This window comes from Schistosoma mansoni, chromosome 7 (assembly GCF_000237925.1).
Source record: "Schistosoma mansoni strain Puerto Rico chromosome 7, complete genome".
Lineage (NCBI taxonomy): Eukaryota > Metazoa > Platyhelminthes > Trematoda > Strigeidida > Schistosomatidae > Schistosoma > Schistosoma mansoni.
In genome coordinates this window covers 6,564,468-6,580,452 of record NC_031501.1, presented here as the reverse complement: position 1 = coordinate 6,580,452, position 15,985 = coordinate 6,564,468, and the positions used below count along the sequence as shown (strand labels likewise).

The 15,985-nt window shown below is 35.5% G+C and overlaps 1 protein-coding gene and 1 non-coding gene across 2 annotated transcripts in view; one reads left to right on the top strand and one right to left on the bottom strand.

Moving 5' to 3' along the window:
- Positions 1–1,088: 1,088 nt before the first annotated feature.
- Smp_144850 (putative oxysterol-binding protein 1a) overlaps positions 1,089–15,985 on the top strand; it is a gene marked incomplete at its 5' end in the record, with an annotated part of 29,402 nt that continues 14,505 nt past the window's right edge. The window contains 4 exons of the mRNA XM_018798722.1: positions 1,089–1,142; positions 5,075–5,209; positions 13,992–14,117; positions 15,728–15,949. Of these exons, the coding sequence (XP_018653635.1) occupies positions 1,089–1,142; positions 5,075–5,209; positions 13,992–14,117; positions 15,728–15,949 (537 nt within the window). The remainder of the gene's footprint in view (positions 1,143–5,074; positions 5,210–13,991; positions 14,118–15,727; positions 15,950–15,985) is intronic.
- On the bottom strand, positions 1,936–2,006 carry Smp_tRNA_02005_Pseudo_TTG.1.1. Its single transcript has one exon. It is a non-coding gene (tRNA).

Here is a 15,985-nt window from a genome sequence, read left to right as displayed (position 1 = left end):
TTCCTTGGTGGTCTAGCTTCAATTGACTCATGATCTCAACTCTATAAAATTATTAAAATCTCCACCAAACCCCTTCTGAAAATCCTGACTCATTTTAATTTTTCATTCTCTAGCTCTCATTTTCTTAATAATTTTTTTAATAGTTTACATCACGGATTGTTCATAATTAGACAAACATTATAAAAGAAGCAAGCATTAAACAGTTGTTTCTCCCTAATATAGAACTCCTTATCAGTGAACACCTATGATTCCAATTGAACTCAGGACTTTTGTTCTCGCTTGTAAACTTGTAGCCTTTAGATAACTGAGCCGAAATCCACTGGTACACATGTCCAACTCCAATCAATTCATTATATTTCGCGGTCATCTTTCATAGATGGCCATTACAGCTGTTTAGTACTTCCTGGTTTTATGCGAGAGGACAAACCAGCTTCCAGCCGAAGAGGAAATTAGGAAAAGACGTTGGAAGTGGATAGAATACACATCGAGGAGATCACCAAGCTGTATCACGAGGCAAGCCCTAAATCAGGAAGGGAAGCGAAAAAGAGGAAGGCCAAAGAACACACTATGCCGGTAAATAGAAGCAGATATGAAAAGGATAAATGTGAACTGGAAAGGATTGCCCAGGACAGATTTGGATGGAGAATGCTGGTGTGTGGTCTATACTCCTCCACGAGGGGTAACAGGCGTAAGTAAAGTAAATCAGTACACCTGTCTTCCCACAATCAACTTGTACTTTTACCTATTATGCTCAGTGATGTATTCTATTTCATTGTGATTATTGACTTAAATAGCCTTGATTGATCTAACATTTTTGTATAAATATTCATGTATATTAGAGTAAAGCCTGGTGATGATCTAATTGAAAACAATATCGTTCATTTACATGTGTTGTTCTAACTAATTAACTCATAATTGAATCTGATAGAAAAACCAAAGGGTTCATGTTTTCTTTTGTGTGTTAACATTTTCCGTGCCAAATTCATGTTTTCTTTTCTTCTCCTTAATGTTTCTCATGATTTATATTATTATTATTATCATTATTATTATTGCATTTTTCTTTCTATAGGAAATCTCTTCCTTGTAAAATGGTTAAAACTGATTTTAGTGTATGGGCTTTTGTGAAACAATGTATTGGAAAGGTAATTGTAACACATTATTATTATTATTATTATTATTATTATTATTATTATTATCATTGTTAACTATAATTTGAATCAGGTTAAAAAAATTTTCATGGTTGAACTCATCAGTTAATTGAAGCTAGACCACAATGGAAAACCTAGAAGCACTGGACGGCCGCTTCGTCCTATTATGGGACGCCTCAGCAGTGCGCATCCACGATTCCGCACTCGCGAGATTCGAACCCAGGACCTACCAGTCTCGCGACAGACCACTGAGCCGGCATCCAACGGTGTTAATGTCTAACTTCAACTAATCCACGAAGTTTGAGCAACCATTCACTATAAAAATTAAATTTTATTCATTATTTTATTGGTTAATAAGTTTTGTTAGAACTAAATATGATTGTTTCCCGTTAATTCAAAGTGTCTTTGAATTTATAGGCTTTGTATTAAAAATATTTAACAAACATATAATCATATTGTAACTTAACATTGACTATTTTGAGCGTCAGTTTAAATTTGGTCAAATCAAAACTACCTGGTTAGGGTTTTCTTAGTATCCGTAGTTAGTGGTTGGAGATGTTGGATGACATGGTTCAAAATCATTCACAATGGCGTGGATTCTTTCACTATTCAGCTTCCTCTAGATTGTAAGATGCAATATTTCTTCGTATATACCTTCTTTTTTTCTGCCTTTTCGAACCATATTCTAAATAAGCAAAGATGGGTAGTGGCTAGAAGTGGAATCCAGGACGCGCGTTTCATCCTATTTAGGACTCGTTAGCTGGATGTACCTACATCTCAGAGTTGATGTTCGCCCTGATACTTGAACCCGTTACCGTCTGCTCCAAACGCCATCGCGCTATCCACTCAGCTACTGAGTCCTGATAGCCACTTGCTTGTGCAATGGGGTGAAGTTTAAATTCGCTTAAGACACTGACAAGTTGTAGTCCTAAACATCAATTTGAAGATTCAAACAACAATACTAAATGAGCATATTCTCAATGTTTAGTTTTTCTTATCGGGATTACTGTTACATTATATAAATCCCTTTGCTATTCATCTTTTTATATTCATTTTGCCATCCTAATATTGTATGGCAACTTCGCCCAACGCACATATGTGCCAGATTCTACATTGATTTTGACTGACTGTTTAACTTTAGTGGGTTGTCTTTATTCAGCTGCTAACCTGTTAGATTTGTGTAATATTTATGGGATAAATACACTGTATCATGTTAATTGACTGGCACATTTGGCAGTGATTATCCAAGAGAATTTCACTCTAAATTGTTTTTCCTACTCACCAGAATTATTCCCTCGTAATCTCGTTCCGTTTCTTAGATGCACAATGTTCATATATGAGCCAATAAAACAAACTAGTTGAATTAGCCTAACAGAAAAACTTGTTTGTTTTAACTATTCAGAAATTACAAGATGATGTTCTATTTCCTACACTATAGTTTTACGGTACATATGTTAGTTGCTATAGTAAAAGACAACATCTTTGTTTTTTCTATAAACAACCAGGAGGCCTTTCTGGTTGACCTTGAGTTTGATTGGTTGTTCTTCATATACCACCTTTTATTAATAATTACACATGACCATTCTTAAAGTTTTATCTTTAGAATAGATTTCTACCAATAAATTTGATTGATAAAAAGTTGACATAACAAATAAATCAGGGGAATTACTGACTAGTGACAATTTTTTTAAAAGTTTGATAATTTGGTCAATAGGGAAGAAATAACAAAAAAAATATAATTCCATTATTTATTTGTAAGTGTTTGAATCCTCCTGTTGTTGATATGAAGGACTGAACTTCGATCGAGACAATCCGCTCAAGATATTGCCAAAAGAGACTGATTAATTACTGTTTTTAGTACTAACAATCGGAAGATTCAAGCACTAGCTAATAGCTATCATGACTCCTTAGGTCAGGGGATAACGTGTTAGGGCGTTTGAAGTGAAAATTATTGAATTCGAGTTCCGGTGTGAACATCGACATTAGGATGCATGTGTACATCCAGTTAATGACTCCAAAATAGGAAAAAAATCCCTTTTCAGATTTCATTGCTAACCACATTCCATCCATTCTTAAGAGTTAAGTGATAGCTGCAAACCGACTTATGAATGATCATTCATTTCTGCTCTCATCTAACTAAAATCTCGTCTGTTTAGTATACAATTTTGTTTCTATTAATCATCTCATATTCACTGCTCAAAAAAAAATAATCAATACAAATCGATTAATTTTATCTTTTCTCTAACCAAGTAAAAGTTACTACTTTCTGTTTTCCAAAAAAAAAATTTGTTCGATCATTTAGCTTTGTAAATTATGTAGATATTGATTTTCACAAATATTGATCCGAACAACGAATAAAAATAAATTAAGATTATGTAATAGTATCAATTATTGTTCACTATTATGATATCATCTATTTATATGGATGATTACACATAATAACTTGGGTGATTTCCTTGTGGAAAGAAATTCCATTTGTTTTGATTGAGTAATTGTTGCTATTATCATTACTGAATAATCAATAATGTCAAGTTAGTTTGCGCCTATTGGTTTTAACAAGCAAGAAGTATATGACAGTTGCTTCGTATGAAGTGTGTTCGTATCACGTCGGGTTCACCAGATGTAGATGACGTCGAGTCTCGTTTGACTATGATCACCATTACAGTAAGATTACGCGCCTGAAATCGACTTGGTTCCTTTGATAGCTCGTAAATCAGAAGGCTGTAACTGGTCCAGATAAAGTATATTTATTGGTGATCTCGTGGTATTGAATGAATACCGAGACCCACCAAAGATTACAGTCAAGAAGAGCAGAGCGTAAGAACATTCGAACGAACAAGATGGATAGCGGAACGAGAAGTGATTTTGATACAGTTAAACAAAAACGAGTACAGTAAAACAATCACTGGTACAATTGGTTATAATAATAATTGTTTCCATTATGCCAATCGTGTTCTCGTCCAGAAAAGCAGGTCATTACAAACTCTTTAAAAGTATGCACTCAGAAACTTCCCAATAATGGACGCGTGTGCTTAACCTTTATATTAATGATTTTTCATCCAATAGCTCACATTTACAACTGGATATATCTGTTGTTTGGACCGTTGACACTGATTTTCTGACCGTTTCCTAGACCCCCCCGCTTAGAAGTCTCCTGCATTTCAGCCTTAAACAGGAGATAAGAGACGGGAATTATGAGGTGGAACCTTACTTTCAAAGTTAATTTAAGCACAGAAAACAAGGGTAGTGTTAGGTTTGTGTTATGACCCCGATTTTCTAGTAGCCTCTGGAACTACTAACAAAACGAGTAATGGTCTGGCAGGAAAACTAATAGATCGTTTCTGTAGGACACTCTTGGAAGTTTCTATTGAGCGGTGATTGGAAAAAGTGCTTTCAGCTTTTTTTTCAGCATGCTAAAACTTGTATGAGGGATTATCGAGGGTTTCTAACACAATTTCGATTAGCTCTCAATATTGCGCTAATGTCATCCAATAAAATTATTAGGTTGCTATCTCAAAATGATCGAGCACCATTGGTCATGGCTTTCCAGTTGGGCTCTAGGAATCTAGTTATTATTGTGTATATGCTTCTCTTTATTGAGAGGTTTATTTTGAACCCTATTGCAACTATTGACTGAACATGGAATGTTGCTCTCTGACTACCCAGCGGTCTAGAAATACCATCCTCCATGATACCTGTAAGTCCTGTGTCTGATTCTTGGCGTGGTCGTAGGTGTGCATATAGCTAAGTAGTCTCAGAATAGGATGAAATAAATTTCTAGTGATGTACCATACTGTTAAGTAATTTGTTAGTGAATGCCATTTGGTGATGTATATAGTTTCTAGCATGAAAAATCCCTTACTGCCCCTTTCAATTTACTAGTTTGTCAATTACCCATAGATTGTATATTTCTTTCCTATCTCAAGGAATTATCTAAAATCACTATGCCAATCATTCTGAATGAACCGTTAAGTTTTCTACAACGTATTGCTGAATACATGGAATATTCCGAATTATTAGATAAAGCAGTTGGAGAGAAAGATCCTATTAAACGTATGGAGGTTAGTTTTATTCTGTCTAAAAGTGTTTTTTCTCATTTATTCATTGGATTGATATGTGTAAATATGTGTGTGGGTGGCAGTCAGCACGTTGCAACAACTGATGAAATTTACAACATGGGTGAAACAAATTTTATAACCAGTTTGGTCGATGTAGGTTTGCAATCTCGTCCACCTAGTTACCACTAATATAGTGAGTGAGAGTCAGCCCCAAAAGTCAGGTCTTAATTGACCAAAGAATGATTGACCTACAAACTGACTTGATCCAATCGCTTATGATAATTTATCATGTTTATTTTCTGTTAATAATTTCCATCTAAGCATTTACTTTTGTTACATAAGAAAACTTATTTTTCTGTTAGTGTTATTGTCTTTGATCTTGAATCATTCAAGAGCCTACGTCAATAATCCAGTCTTTGAGCGGCCATCACTCAGCCACACCGTACCATGTCATACAATCTGTCAATCGACACTCGTTTCATTTGTTTTAACAGTCGACAATTCGTCCATAAAAGTGTAGTTCATAACTACCTACAATTGATGAGTATTCTACCCCTAATTTTCGTATTACTTATTATTAGTTATTCCATACACGATCAGTTATTTAACAGCCAGCGATCGTTTTCGAGTGAACTGTCTCTTAATATACTCTCTTTTCTTATTAAATAAACGGATATCTTGCTTACGCTGTAGATAGTGCGATCTAATAAGGTCACATAGGTGTTTTTTTACCCATATAAACAATTTACCAGCTACCAACTCAGAGAAGTCAATGCAGTTGTCGAGATAATATAAAGTGATTAAATCGCTCAACTAATTAATCCTTTATGATGAGACTAGACATTAACTTAGGGTAATTCTAAAGCAATATTTCGTACCTTGAGTTGAAGAAATCCGTACCGAACGTCCTTGCATCGTGACCTAGAGCCATTCAAGGAACTGGTATTTCTTTCAATGTTATGTACTTAATCCGTATTGATGGAAGAGTCTGCCATTAGATCAATATGATTAAGAAACAGTAAACTATGTCCTAATAAAATTGAACGAGATTGATGGAGTGAGAAATCCTTTCCGACATCACATGATACACCTACTTTAAACAATCCGGTCAGTAATATTCAAGTGAAAAGCTTTCAGTTTTTCGATACACATTGTTCAACAATAGACACAAACACAAAACTTCCAATCAGAAGTCGTATGTCGTTTCCACTTCAAAAAATGAGGCTTTAGTCGATAAAAATCGTTAAATACTCAATGAAGATAGATAAAATATAAGTGTGAATTAATCCTAATTGAAAAGGCAATGTTTCGTTTTCCCATATGCACAAAATATGAAATTATAGTTTAATGTTAGGGCTACTAAACTCAAAAATGTAACGTATTATCTTTTTTTCAACATGGAACAACTCCAATATCTTGCATTTTCAAGCATCTTTTCCACTGAGAGAGTGTGTTATTATTACATATAAAGGTGTAATTTTCACTGAGGACTTCATTTTAATCATCTAAAGCTGTTCTGTCCTCAATATACACTAAAGAAAAAGCAAGATTCTCAAATACGATACGGAGAACACCAACCCAGTCACAATTGATGGAGAAACTCTAGAAGATGTAGAAACATTCACGTACCTGGGAAGCATCGTTGATAAACAAGCAGGATCTGATGCAGATGTAAAGGCGAAAATTGACAAAGCAAGGAGCGCATTTCTACAATTGAAGAACATATGGATCTCAAAACAACTGTAAACTTATTTCAAAGTGATAATCTTCAATATGAACATCAATACAGTCCTACTGTTCGGAGCTGAAACGTGGAGAACTACTAAATCCATTGTCAAGAAGGTACAAGTATTTATAAACAGTTTTCTACGCAAAATACTCAACATTCACTGGCCGGATACAATCAGCAACAGCGTTTTATGGGAGAGGACAAACCAGCTTCCAACTGGAGAGGAAATTAGGAAAAGACGTTGGAAGTGGATAGGACATACATTAAGGAAATCACCAAACTGCATCATGAGGCAATCCCTAACCTGGAATCCTGAAGGGAAGCGGAAATGAGGAAGGCCAAAGAACACATTATGCCGGAAAATAGAAGCAGATATGAAAAGGATGAATGTTAACTGGAAAGAACTGGAAAGGATTGCCCAAGACAGGGTTGGATGGAGAATGCTGGTGGGAGGCCTATGCTCCACCACAAAGGGTAACAGGCGTAAGTAAGTAAGTAAAGCCCTTCTGTAAAAACACGTCACTGTTGCGCATTTCAACTTGGCATATTAAAATACAAATAAAGTGTAATTGGAAGCTTGAAATGAGATCCTCAAAGAAACTTATGCTTTTCAATCCAGCATTCACTCACTAAATGAATGAAAAAATAACAGCTAGATATCGCACACATATATTGAATACCTTGAAAAGTGGATACTCTACAGATTCATAGATACATCGTCTATCTTTTATGAAAAATCCATTTTAAAATTTTCCAATTGAAGTAAAGTAATTTCCATTCCAATAATTAATTCAATGTGAATTTCTTGTATTGATTTTCAGTGAATTTTCATTTTCAGAAGAGGTTTTGTGTGGAGATTTTAGTAATTTTATGGTTGAAATCATGATTCAGTTGAAGCTAGACCACCATGGAATACCTGGAAGCACTGAACGGCCGTTCCGTCCTATTGTGGGACTCCCCAACTCATTGAAGACAAAGGTGGATAGTTGCTCAATGTCGTGGATTGGTTGAAGTTGGACATTAACACCGTCGGATGCCGGCTCAGTGGTCTAGTGGTTAAGTGCTCGCGCACAAGACTGATAGATCCTGGGTTGGAATCTCGCGAGGCGGGATCGTGGATGCGCACTGCTGAGGAGTGCCATAATAGAACGAAACGACTGTCCAGTGCCGTTTCACTGTGATAGCCGAAATTCTTCGGCAATCACGAGGCCGATTCCCCTTCTGACAGCCAGAGCAACAGTTAACATAGGTATACGGAGTGTCGTCACAATAAGTAGGTTAGAGAATCTTGGTTGTCGGCCTATGCTTCACGAGAAGTAACATGCGTAATAAACAAGTAAATAATTCGTAACTGTCTATTACCACAATGAGAAAGAAAATGAAAATGTTATCCAGACAAAATACAGAAATATAGTCATTTCTATGTGTATGATTTATAGGCAACTGGCGTGCTGTATAGTCTAAATATTAAAAGTTTTCGTTTTTTTCTTCAAGACAAAAAACAAGGCTGTTTAAACAGTGTACACTCTGATCACAACGTTGTTAAATGATGAATGTGTTTTGTCAAATCTTTTCAAGTGATTTTGATTTCGTTCTTACCAACCTATCTACATATATAATATATGGGTATTTTGTGAAGATTGATTCATTTACAGTTTGCATTAGCGAATTAATTATAGATAAAGAAGTATCAAAAGTCAGGAAATATTATACGACAGTCTCGTTTTAGTTTGCAAATCCTTCTTGCATACTATCATGAATCGATTAAAATACAAACCCTTGTATATCAATCAACCTAGTTAATGTAGTAGTTAGGATCTCACTGCTAGAACTAATAGTCTTAAGTTTGAGCGGTATCAAGGTTATAAGTGCTCAAACCCGAACCAAAACAAAAATTAAACGATGACAGATTTAAGGTCAACAAGGACCAATCAACATCGAGGTGCACAGGACAAGATGTGAACCACATGTAGAGAAATTCAAACACTTCACTTCTACCCGAAGTTTGTACTGATGATGTCGTTCAGAAGGACGATGAAAGCTCCATGACCAAACCATCCAGATCAGAGAACAAAACTCTATCAAAATCATCCACCTGAGCTTCAAATCTTCTCCACCAACCCGAAAAGTCTTACACGCATATGAAACAAAGGTTGAGTACTGTCTAGTATTAAACAGTAGTCCAGCTGGTCCCCGTATTGCAAGACGAGGACAACATGGCAATACTTCATTGATTGTAATTTTAATTCATAGATTTTTACAATCATTCATGAAAACAACATAATTCGATATTTCTTATAGGGATTTCAATCAATCTACAGATTAATAATAATCATGTGTTTGTAAGAATTACATTTATGGTTCCATTCGATAATGCACATTTGTGTAGATTTGTGTTGTAATAATGTGATATTTAAGAATGAAATATCTTTCTGTATTATTTAAATTAGCATAATGGGTTTCTTGTTAAAAACATAATCCACTACATGCCTTGATAGGGTGTACATAATCTTACACAGTTTATTTATTTAAACGCATAAATATTGATACAAAGGGGCACTAGATACATATGCGCCACACAAATCTTATTTGATTTGTGTGAGGGCTATAATACTGCTCGGATGGTACCCAGACCGAAGCAGGTAGTTTCCTTAGAGGGCCACAGACGGAGCCTTTGACCTAAAGATCTGATCCACAAGGCAGTGGAGCATCGTAAAGAGATGCAGTTCCATGGTAGCCGGTGGCCAACGACTGGTTCATAAGCCATTTGTTCCTTCAGGATACTGGAGTTCATGTGCACCATTGGTTTGTAATCAGGGTTTTCCAACTCTCCTAGGTGAACTTTCCGTGTCCACCAACCCGGTTAAAGCACCGGACATTCGCTTTTCGTCCTCTCAATTTGGTAAACAACACCCGTGGTGTGAGAAGGCAGTGAGTAGGACCTCCCTGTCAGAGGCTATATGCGCATGGCCATGGGAGAGCATTTCGAGAGGAAGGGCAAACTCTCCCCACTCTCGGCCATATCAGGGCATTTGTATTCGTGAATGTGATTGATCCTGTTATATCTAGAGCTTTGATTCTTACTATGCCACGTACTACTAGACTACTTGAACGATCGAACCCGCAACGTCGCAAGAGAGAAGACAGAAGACTAGTAAGTATGAATTTTATTCCCCAAAACAGTGTCAAAATATGGTACAGAAATCTCATGTATTAATAGTTTTTGCCTCAGAGTAAATCATCATTTCGGACAGCCAGTAGGCACATAGGGGATCATTCTTATCCAATGGGGAAGCTATACGTCGACATTCTAGAATATTCCCCTAGCAGTGATTGGATGGAATGTCTTCGGCTCTTTCTGGGCTTCTTGAGGCTTCCTTGAGTTCGCCAACGAGCCATCCTTACAGATCCAATGTGTTTTGCCACCTTAATGTTTTCCTTCGAAACAAAATTACATCACAAGTTTAAGTAATATTTGATATATGGCTATCAGTTTAATATAAAACTTACATTTCATCCTAATTGTGATGCTTTTCTTTTTACTTGGATTTATCTCCATCTCAATACTGATGTTCTTACTGAGATTCAAACCTAATACTGTACACTTAAAATCTCCCAACTCTGTTATACACTAAGCTACTAAGTTCGGATAGTACAAGTTAATAGCTAAATGTATATAACCTTCTCCAGTCACCTCAACATATATATATAAGCTGTTTATTCTCATTAGTCGATATTATTCTTTTTTTTTGTTTAAAGTCTGTTATTGGTTACTTGGTCATTCTTTCACATATGACCAATAGCTCAATATCATTTATCTTATTTACAAATAACAAAATTGAAAACAACCCTCTCCCCCTCTCTCTCCCTTTTTACATCTTTTAACAAAGTGAATAATGATTTTGATTGTAAAAAAACAGATCAAACAAAACATAAATAAACCTAAATTATAAAACTTGGTTTTAATACATACACCAACACACACACACACACACTTATACACACATTTTTCATGGTTTAATAGTTTCACTATGAATTTAATGATTATCATTATGTTTTTCAAATGTTAATCTACACTGTCAATCACTATCTGATCTTTCTAATCTTTTTTTCTTTTTTGCAGTTGTTTTTTCTCTCCTTCATCCTTGTAACTTTTGTTTTTTAGAAATTTATTCATATGAGAATTCCATTGTTTCTAGGTTGATAAATGATGTCAAGAATACAAATTTTACTTTAAGTTCATTTACATTTCTGAACTGTTTTTTTCTTATACTTGATAGTTGCTTAATCTTTTCTCGATTGACATTAAGTTATCCGACCGTTACTGGTACCTTGACGTGGTGGTCGGGCTTACCTATCGTGATGAACCAATCTAGCTGTACTGGCTGGAACAATCGTTCCCCAATGTCCTACCATGCCAGGCAGGTCGTTTGAAGAGTGGTAAGACTGAAAGCAGCAAACCCAAGATCCGAAGGTGAAGTCGTACTGCTGACTGTACAGAGGTGTGATGGCAGTAAGGTGTTTCCTTTAGACAACCAGCATGACAACAATGCTGCGTTCCCACAAGGAGGGGAGGGTTAGAAAAGGTCGACCCTAAAAATGCACACCTCGCCTTATCCCATGGATATCCGTCTCTGGCGGTAAGGTCCCAACAAGTACGAAGCTAACACAAAAATTACCCACAAAATGGTCGTGTGTGACCGACCTCAAGCAGTTGTCTCTTGGGCACTGCGGTCACACTCTCAGGTCATTAAGATCACTTCTAACCCAATTTCCTTTTCAGGTACCTCTAGAAGAACCCTTTCACGGTGTGGGCAACCGGGAAGTGATAACTGCCCTCATACCTCTAACAGCATTCAAGACCACTGACTGACATTAAGTTATTTGAATAGTTTTATTATTAATCCAAGGCTTACGTTTCGTTTTAATTTGGAACTCATCAGCTGGATGTAATTGCATTCTGGAGTTGATTTTAACATCGATGTTCGAACCCAGAAGCCTTTCACTTCAGATACCTCAATATGTTATCCACTTGGTTACTAAGTCCATATAACCACTACCTTATGTAACGTGTATCAATTCTAATTTAATTTGTAATGGTTTGGGTTATCTTGTTATTAATTTATTGACTGAAATATGATCAGTCTTGGTTACCACATGTCCTGATGTGCGGACCGCTTCGATAAAACCATCATGACACAATACATTCTGCAATACTTGACATCAACAACGGGAAGATTGAAGTAACTCTTAGGAATGAATTGAAATTCGCATCCATTGTATGAACCAGTGACTATCTGAACTCTAGCTGGGTGGATAACGCGTTTAAGCGTTCGAAATGAAGGTTACTGCATTTGATTATCGGAGTGAATGTCAACATTGGGATGATGTAGGTATGTCCAGTTAATGAATCCCGAATAAGATAACACTCGCGTCTTGGTTTCTCCTGATAGTTACATCTTATCTATTCTATGTTGACTTGTGTCGTGGCAGTTATAATAAGGTAATCCGTACAGGATCTACATGTAGTAACAAAAATTAATCAGATTTCAGTAAAACGGAGGAATAATCCAAATCGTTAAAAACTAAATTAATTATATTGTCGTTGTCACTATTGAACGAATTCTATATCTTTGTACGTAGAGGGCACATAGTCAATGTATGGTGTAATATTTTGCTTTTGTATAAGTCTTATTGTCGTTGTTATGATCGTCCGTGCCACTCCCTACTTGAACGGTACTTTGAACGGAAGTACTGAAGTTTCCATTCTTTCGTAATGACGACTACTGAAAAACACCAGTCTTGCAAAGGAAAATTTAGCTAGGAACATTTTAGTTTACCTAGTCTTAGTTATCAAGTTGACATCTAGAACACTAAGCTTCTTCTCAACTGTCTTCTTCAGTTTTATCGTATTAAAGATATTTGTTGAAATGTTATGTGTCAGTGATCATGCTGTCGAGTTCTCAACTTGTTCGTATTCGTATTAAAAGAACCTCAATAGCTGGTAATTAAACAGGTTTCCATCGAACCCAAGTTCAATTAAATTTTGAAATAAAGAAACAAAAAATAAATACCAGAATACTTTTAATTAGTTAAGATATCCAGTTGTGAATGAACTAGTTACATAACAAAATTTATGAATTAGTCTCAATATTACATCAGCTAACATTGAATTTACTCATATCTGTTGTATGGTATGTAAGAATTACGATTCAGAGTTTACGATTATATAAACGATATTTGTTAAAAGAAAATTATTCTCAACAAAACGACCTCTTACATGTTAGGTTACTAAAGACAGTAGACAGAAAACCCTGGACCTAGGTTTCGTGCTAACTGGCATTTATCAGCAAGGTATATCTGTAATCTTGAGGGGAATGATGCTCCCTGTAAGACTCGAATCCAAATTCACAGTTTGAAACTTGTCATGACACGAAAAACTTAGTGGTAACTTATCTGACGGTGAAACGGAGTGAAAAGGATTCGAATTAAATAAGGAGCAGGAATCCCCTCAAGATTACAGATATGTCTTAATGAGAAGCTGCAATTAACATGACATCTGGGTCCAGGACTTCCTATTGACTATGTTCAACCGCTCGACATCAAATTATCGAATTCGTTAAAGTGAATCACTCCGACTAGTGACTTATCGACAGAATTCAATCAGCACTTCATGCTAGACACATACATGACATTAATCACAACTCATTGATCAATCAATTGTCATCATGTCTATGTATATATGGTATAGTATAATATACTGTCGAGTTTAAGCGATTTTAAAACAACCCTGAAGTGTTTACGGCGCTTATCAACCACTAACAATTAAAGCTGTTAAAATTTAGCATCTCTGACTTTGTAATTAATGGAACGTTAATATACACGGCGGTTTTAAGCAGCTTAACTTTTGAGCCCAGATAACCATTAGCGTGTGTAACGGGGATGAATTTCAATTCATTTGTAAATGTTATGTTGAATCTTCACGTCGTGTGATTTTAAGGACTTCAAAGTTTATTGAGAATTATTTAGAAAACGTCTAATTTCTTTTTCTTACAGCTTGTATCCGCATTCGCTGTATCTAGTATGTCATCGAATGCTGGTCGTATTGGTAAACCATTCAATCCATTGTTAGGTGAAACTTACGAATTACACTATAAGAATTTTGTATTCGTTGCAGAACAAGTATGTTTTATCCTTGATTAACTGATTGATTGGTTGATCTTTTTGTTACTTTGGTGTTACTTTCTTTTGATGTTTACTATAAAATTTAATAAGTCTGGTTCTTGAATCCGTGACACTAAATTTCTAACTATTTCCTAGTCTCCCTCACTATCCGCCTCAGAAATTTCCTACAATTTAGCCCTGAACAGTGGACAAAAGATAAGAAGTATAAAAAGTGGCCTTACTTTTAAGATTGATCTAAGTACACAACACAAGAATACCTATTGGTTTTTATCTGTGACGATGATATTCGGGAAACGTGCTCTAATTAGTAGCAAGATCAATAAGCATTCAGTCATTATATAACAGGTTATGCATTGTATTTTTAGAACAAATTGATATAATTTTCATAAACTAACTAAGAAGCTCACTTTACATGAAGTAAGCGCTGTTGATGTTATGCAAAATCATAACGAAAGCTATGTCACCAAACTATCTCCATCTCAGGGAATTCAACATCACTAAAAGGATCCACTTGAGTTTTGAATCTTCTCCGTTCTGTAGATGACGATTCGCTTGATAAGGCTATAAACCTTCGAAAATCTAATTGGTTCAGACCTACATTACGCTTTTCTTAATTGGTCACAAACTCTTTCTCCCTTCAGACAAGATAAAATGCCTATCAAAAGTGTAATCTGTTAACTAATGATAGATTCATACAAAAAGAATTTATGTCTAGTGAATAGTTAATTGATCAAAATGGAGAATGTGCCTACTATTGTGCTAATAACGTCACTAGTCTCAAACCAGCAGAAAACAGCTATGCAAAGTTCTCTAATTTCAAATAAGGTAATAATGATTATAATAATTGCCTTACCCTTCATCGTTTATTTGATTACAGTGAAGAAACCTCGTCAAAAGATGTTGGGGTTTAGCAGTAAATTTCATTTGTCATTACGTGATATAATTACTACTTGAATTCCGATGAGAAATTGTCTCTCGTTTCCTTCTCTTCACCATTTTCTTTTCAAAGGACTATTAACAAGGAAAATATACCAACCATTATAATAGAGTTATTCCTAACTATTACAGAATAAAGTTTGTAGAGTTCCTTTTTTGTTAGAGCACGTAAGGACACCATGCATTTATCATAGATAAATGAAACTCCTCAGCAGTGTGCATCAACGAACTCCCTGGTTATCGAACCCATGACCCTCAAAACTCATGTTGAGCACTTAAACTTTAGACCATTGAGTCGGTATCTAATAGTTTGCATGTTTAATCTCAATTAAACACTTTTGAATGTTATTGGTAGATAATTGCTTCATACCTGGCATGATTGAACTTCACTAGTCAGAGCCACTCACTAGAATTCTGTTTTTGTTTGTGAAACCTGAAGTTCATGGGTTCGATCCCTAATAAAGCTGTGAATGAGCACTACTGAGGAGTTGCATACTAAGAAGAAATAGTTATCTATTAGTTCCTAGTTTTCAATGATCTTCTAGCTAAAGTCAGCCAACAGTATAAACTATAAAATCAGACTATTACTACAAATTTTCTTATACTGAACATTCACTCATCGTTTCTTTGTTATTATCTACATCCATATTCCTCCTCATTCACATCCCAAGGTATCTCATCATCCACCAGTCACAGCTTTTCATGTTGAATCAGATAATTATAGTTTACGTGCTACTATACAATTTAAATTACGTTTTTGGGGTAAATCAGTTGACGTTCAACCGAAAGGATTAGTTACATTACAATTATATCATTTTAATGAATCATATACATGGCAAAATGTCAATTTAACATTACATAATATATTGACTGGTAAAATTTGGGTGGAACATGTAAGTCTACTTGTTGTTGTGACATGTTTATTGCTT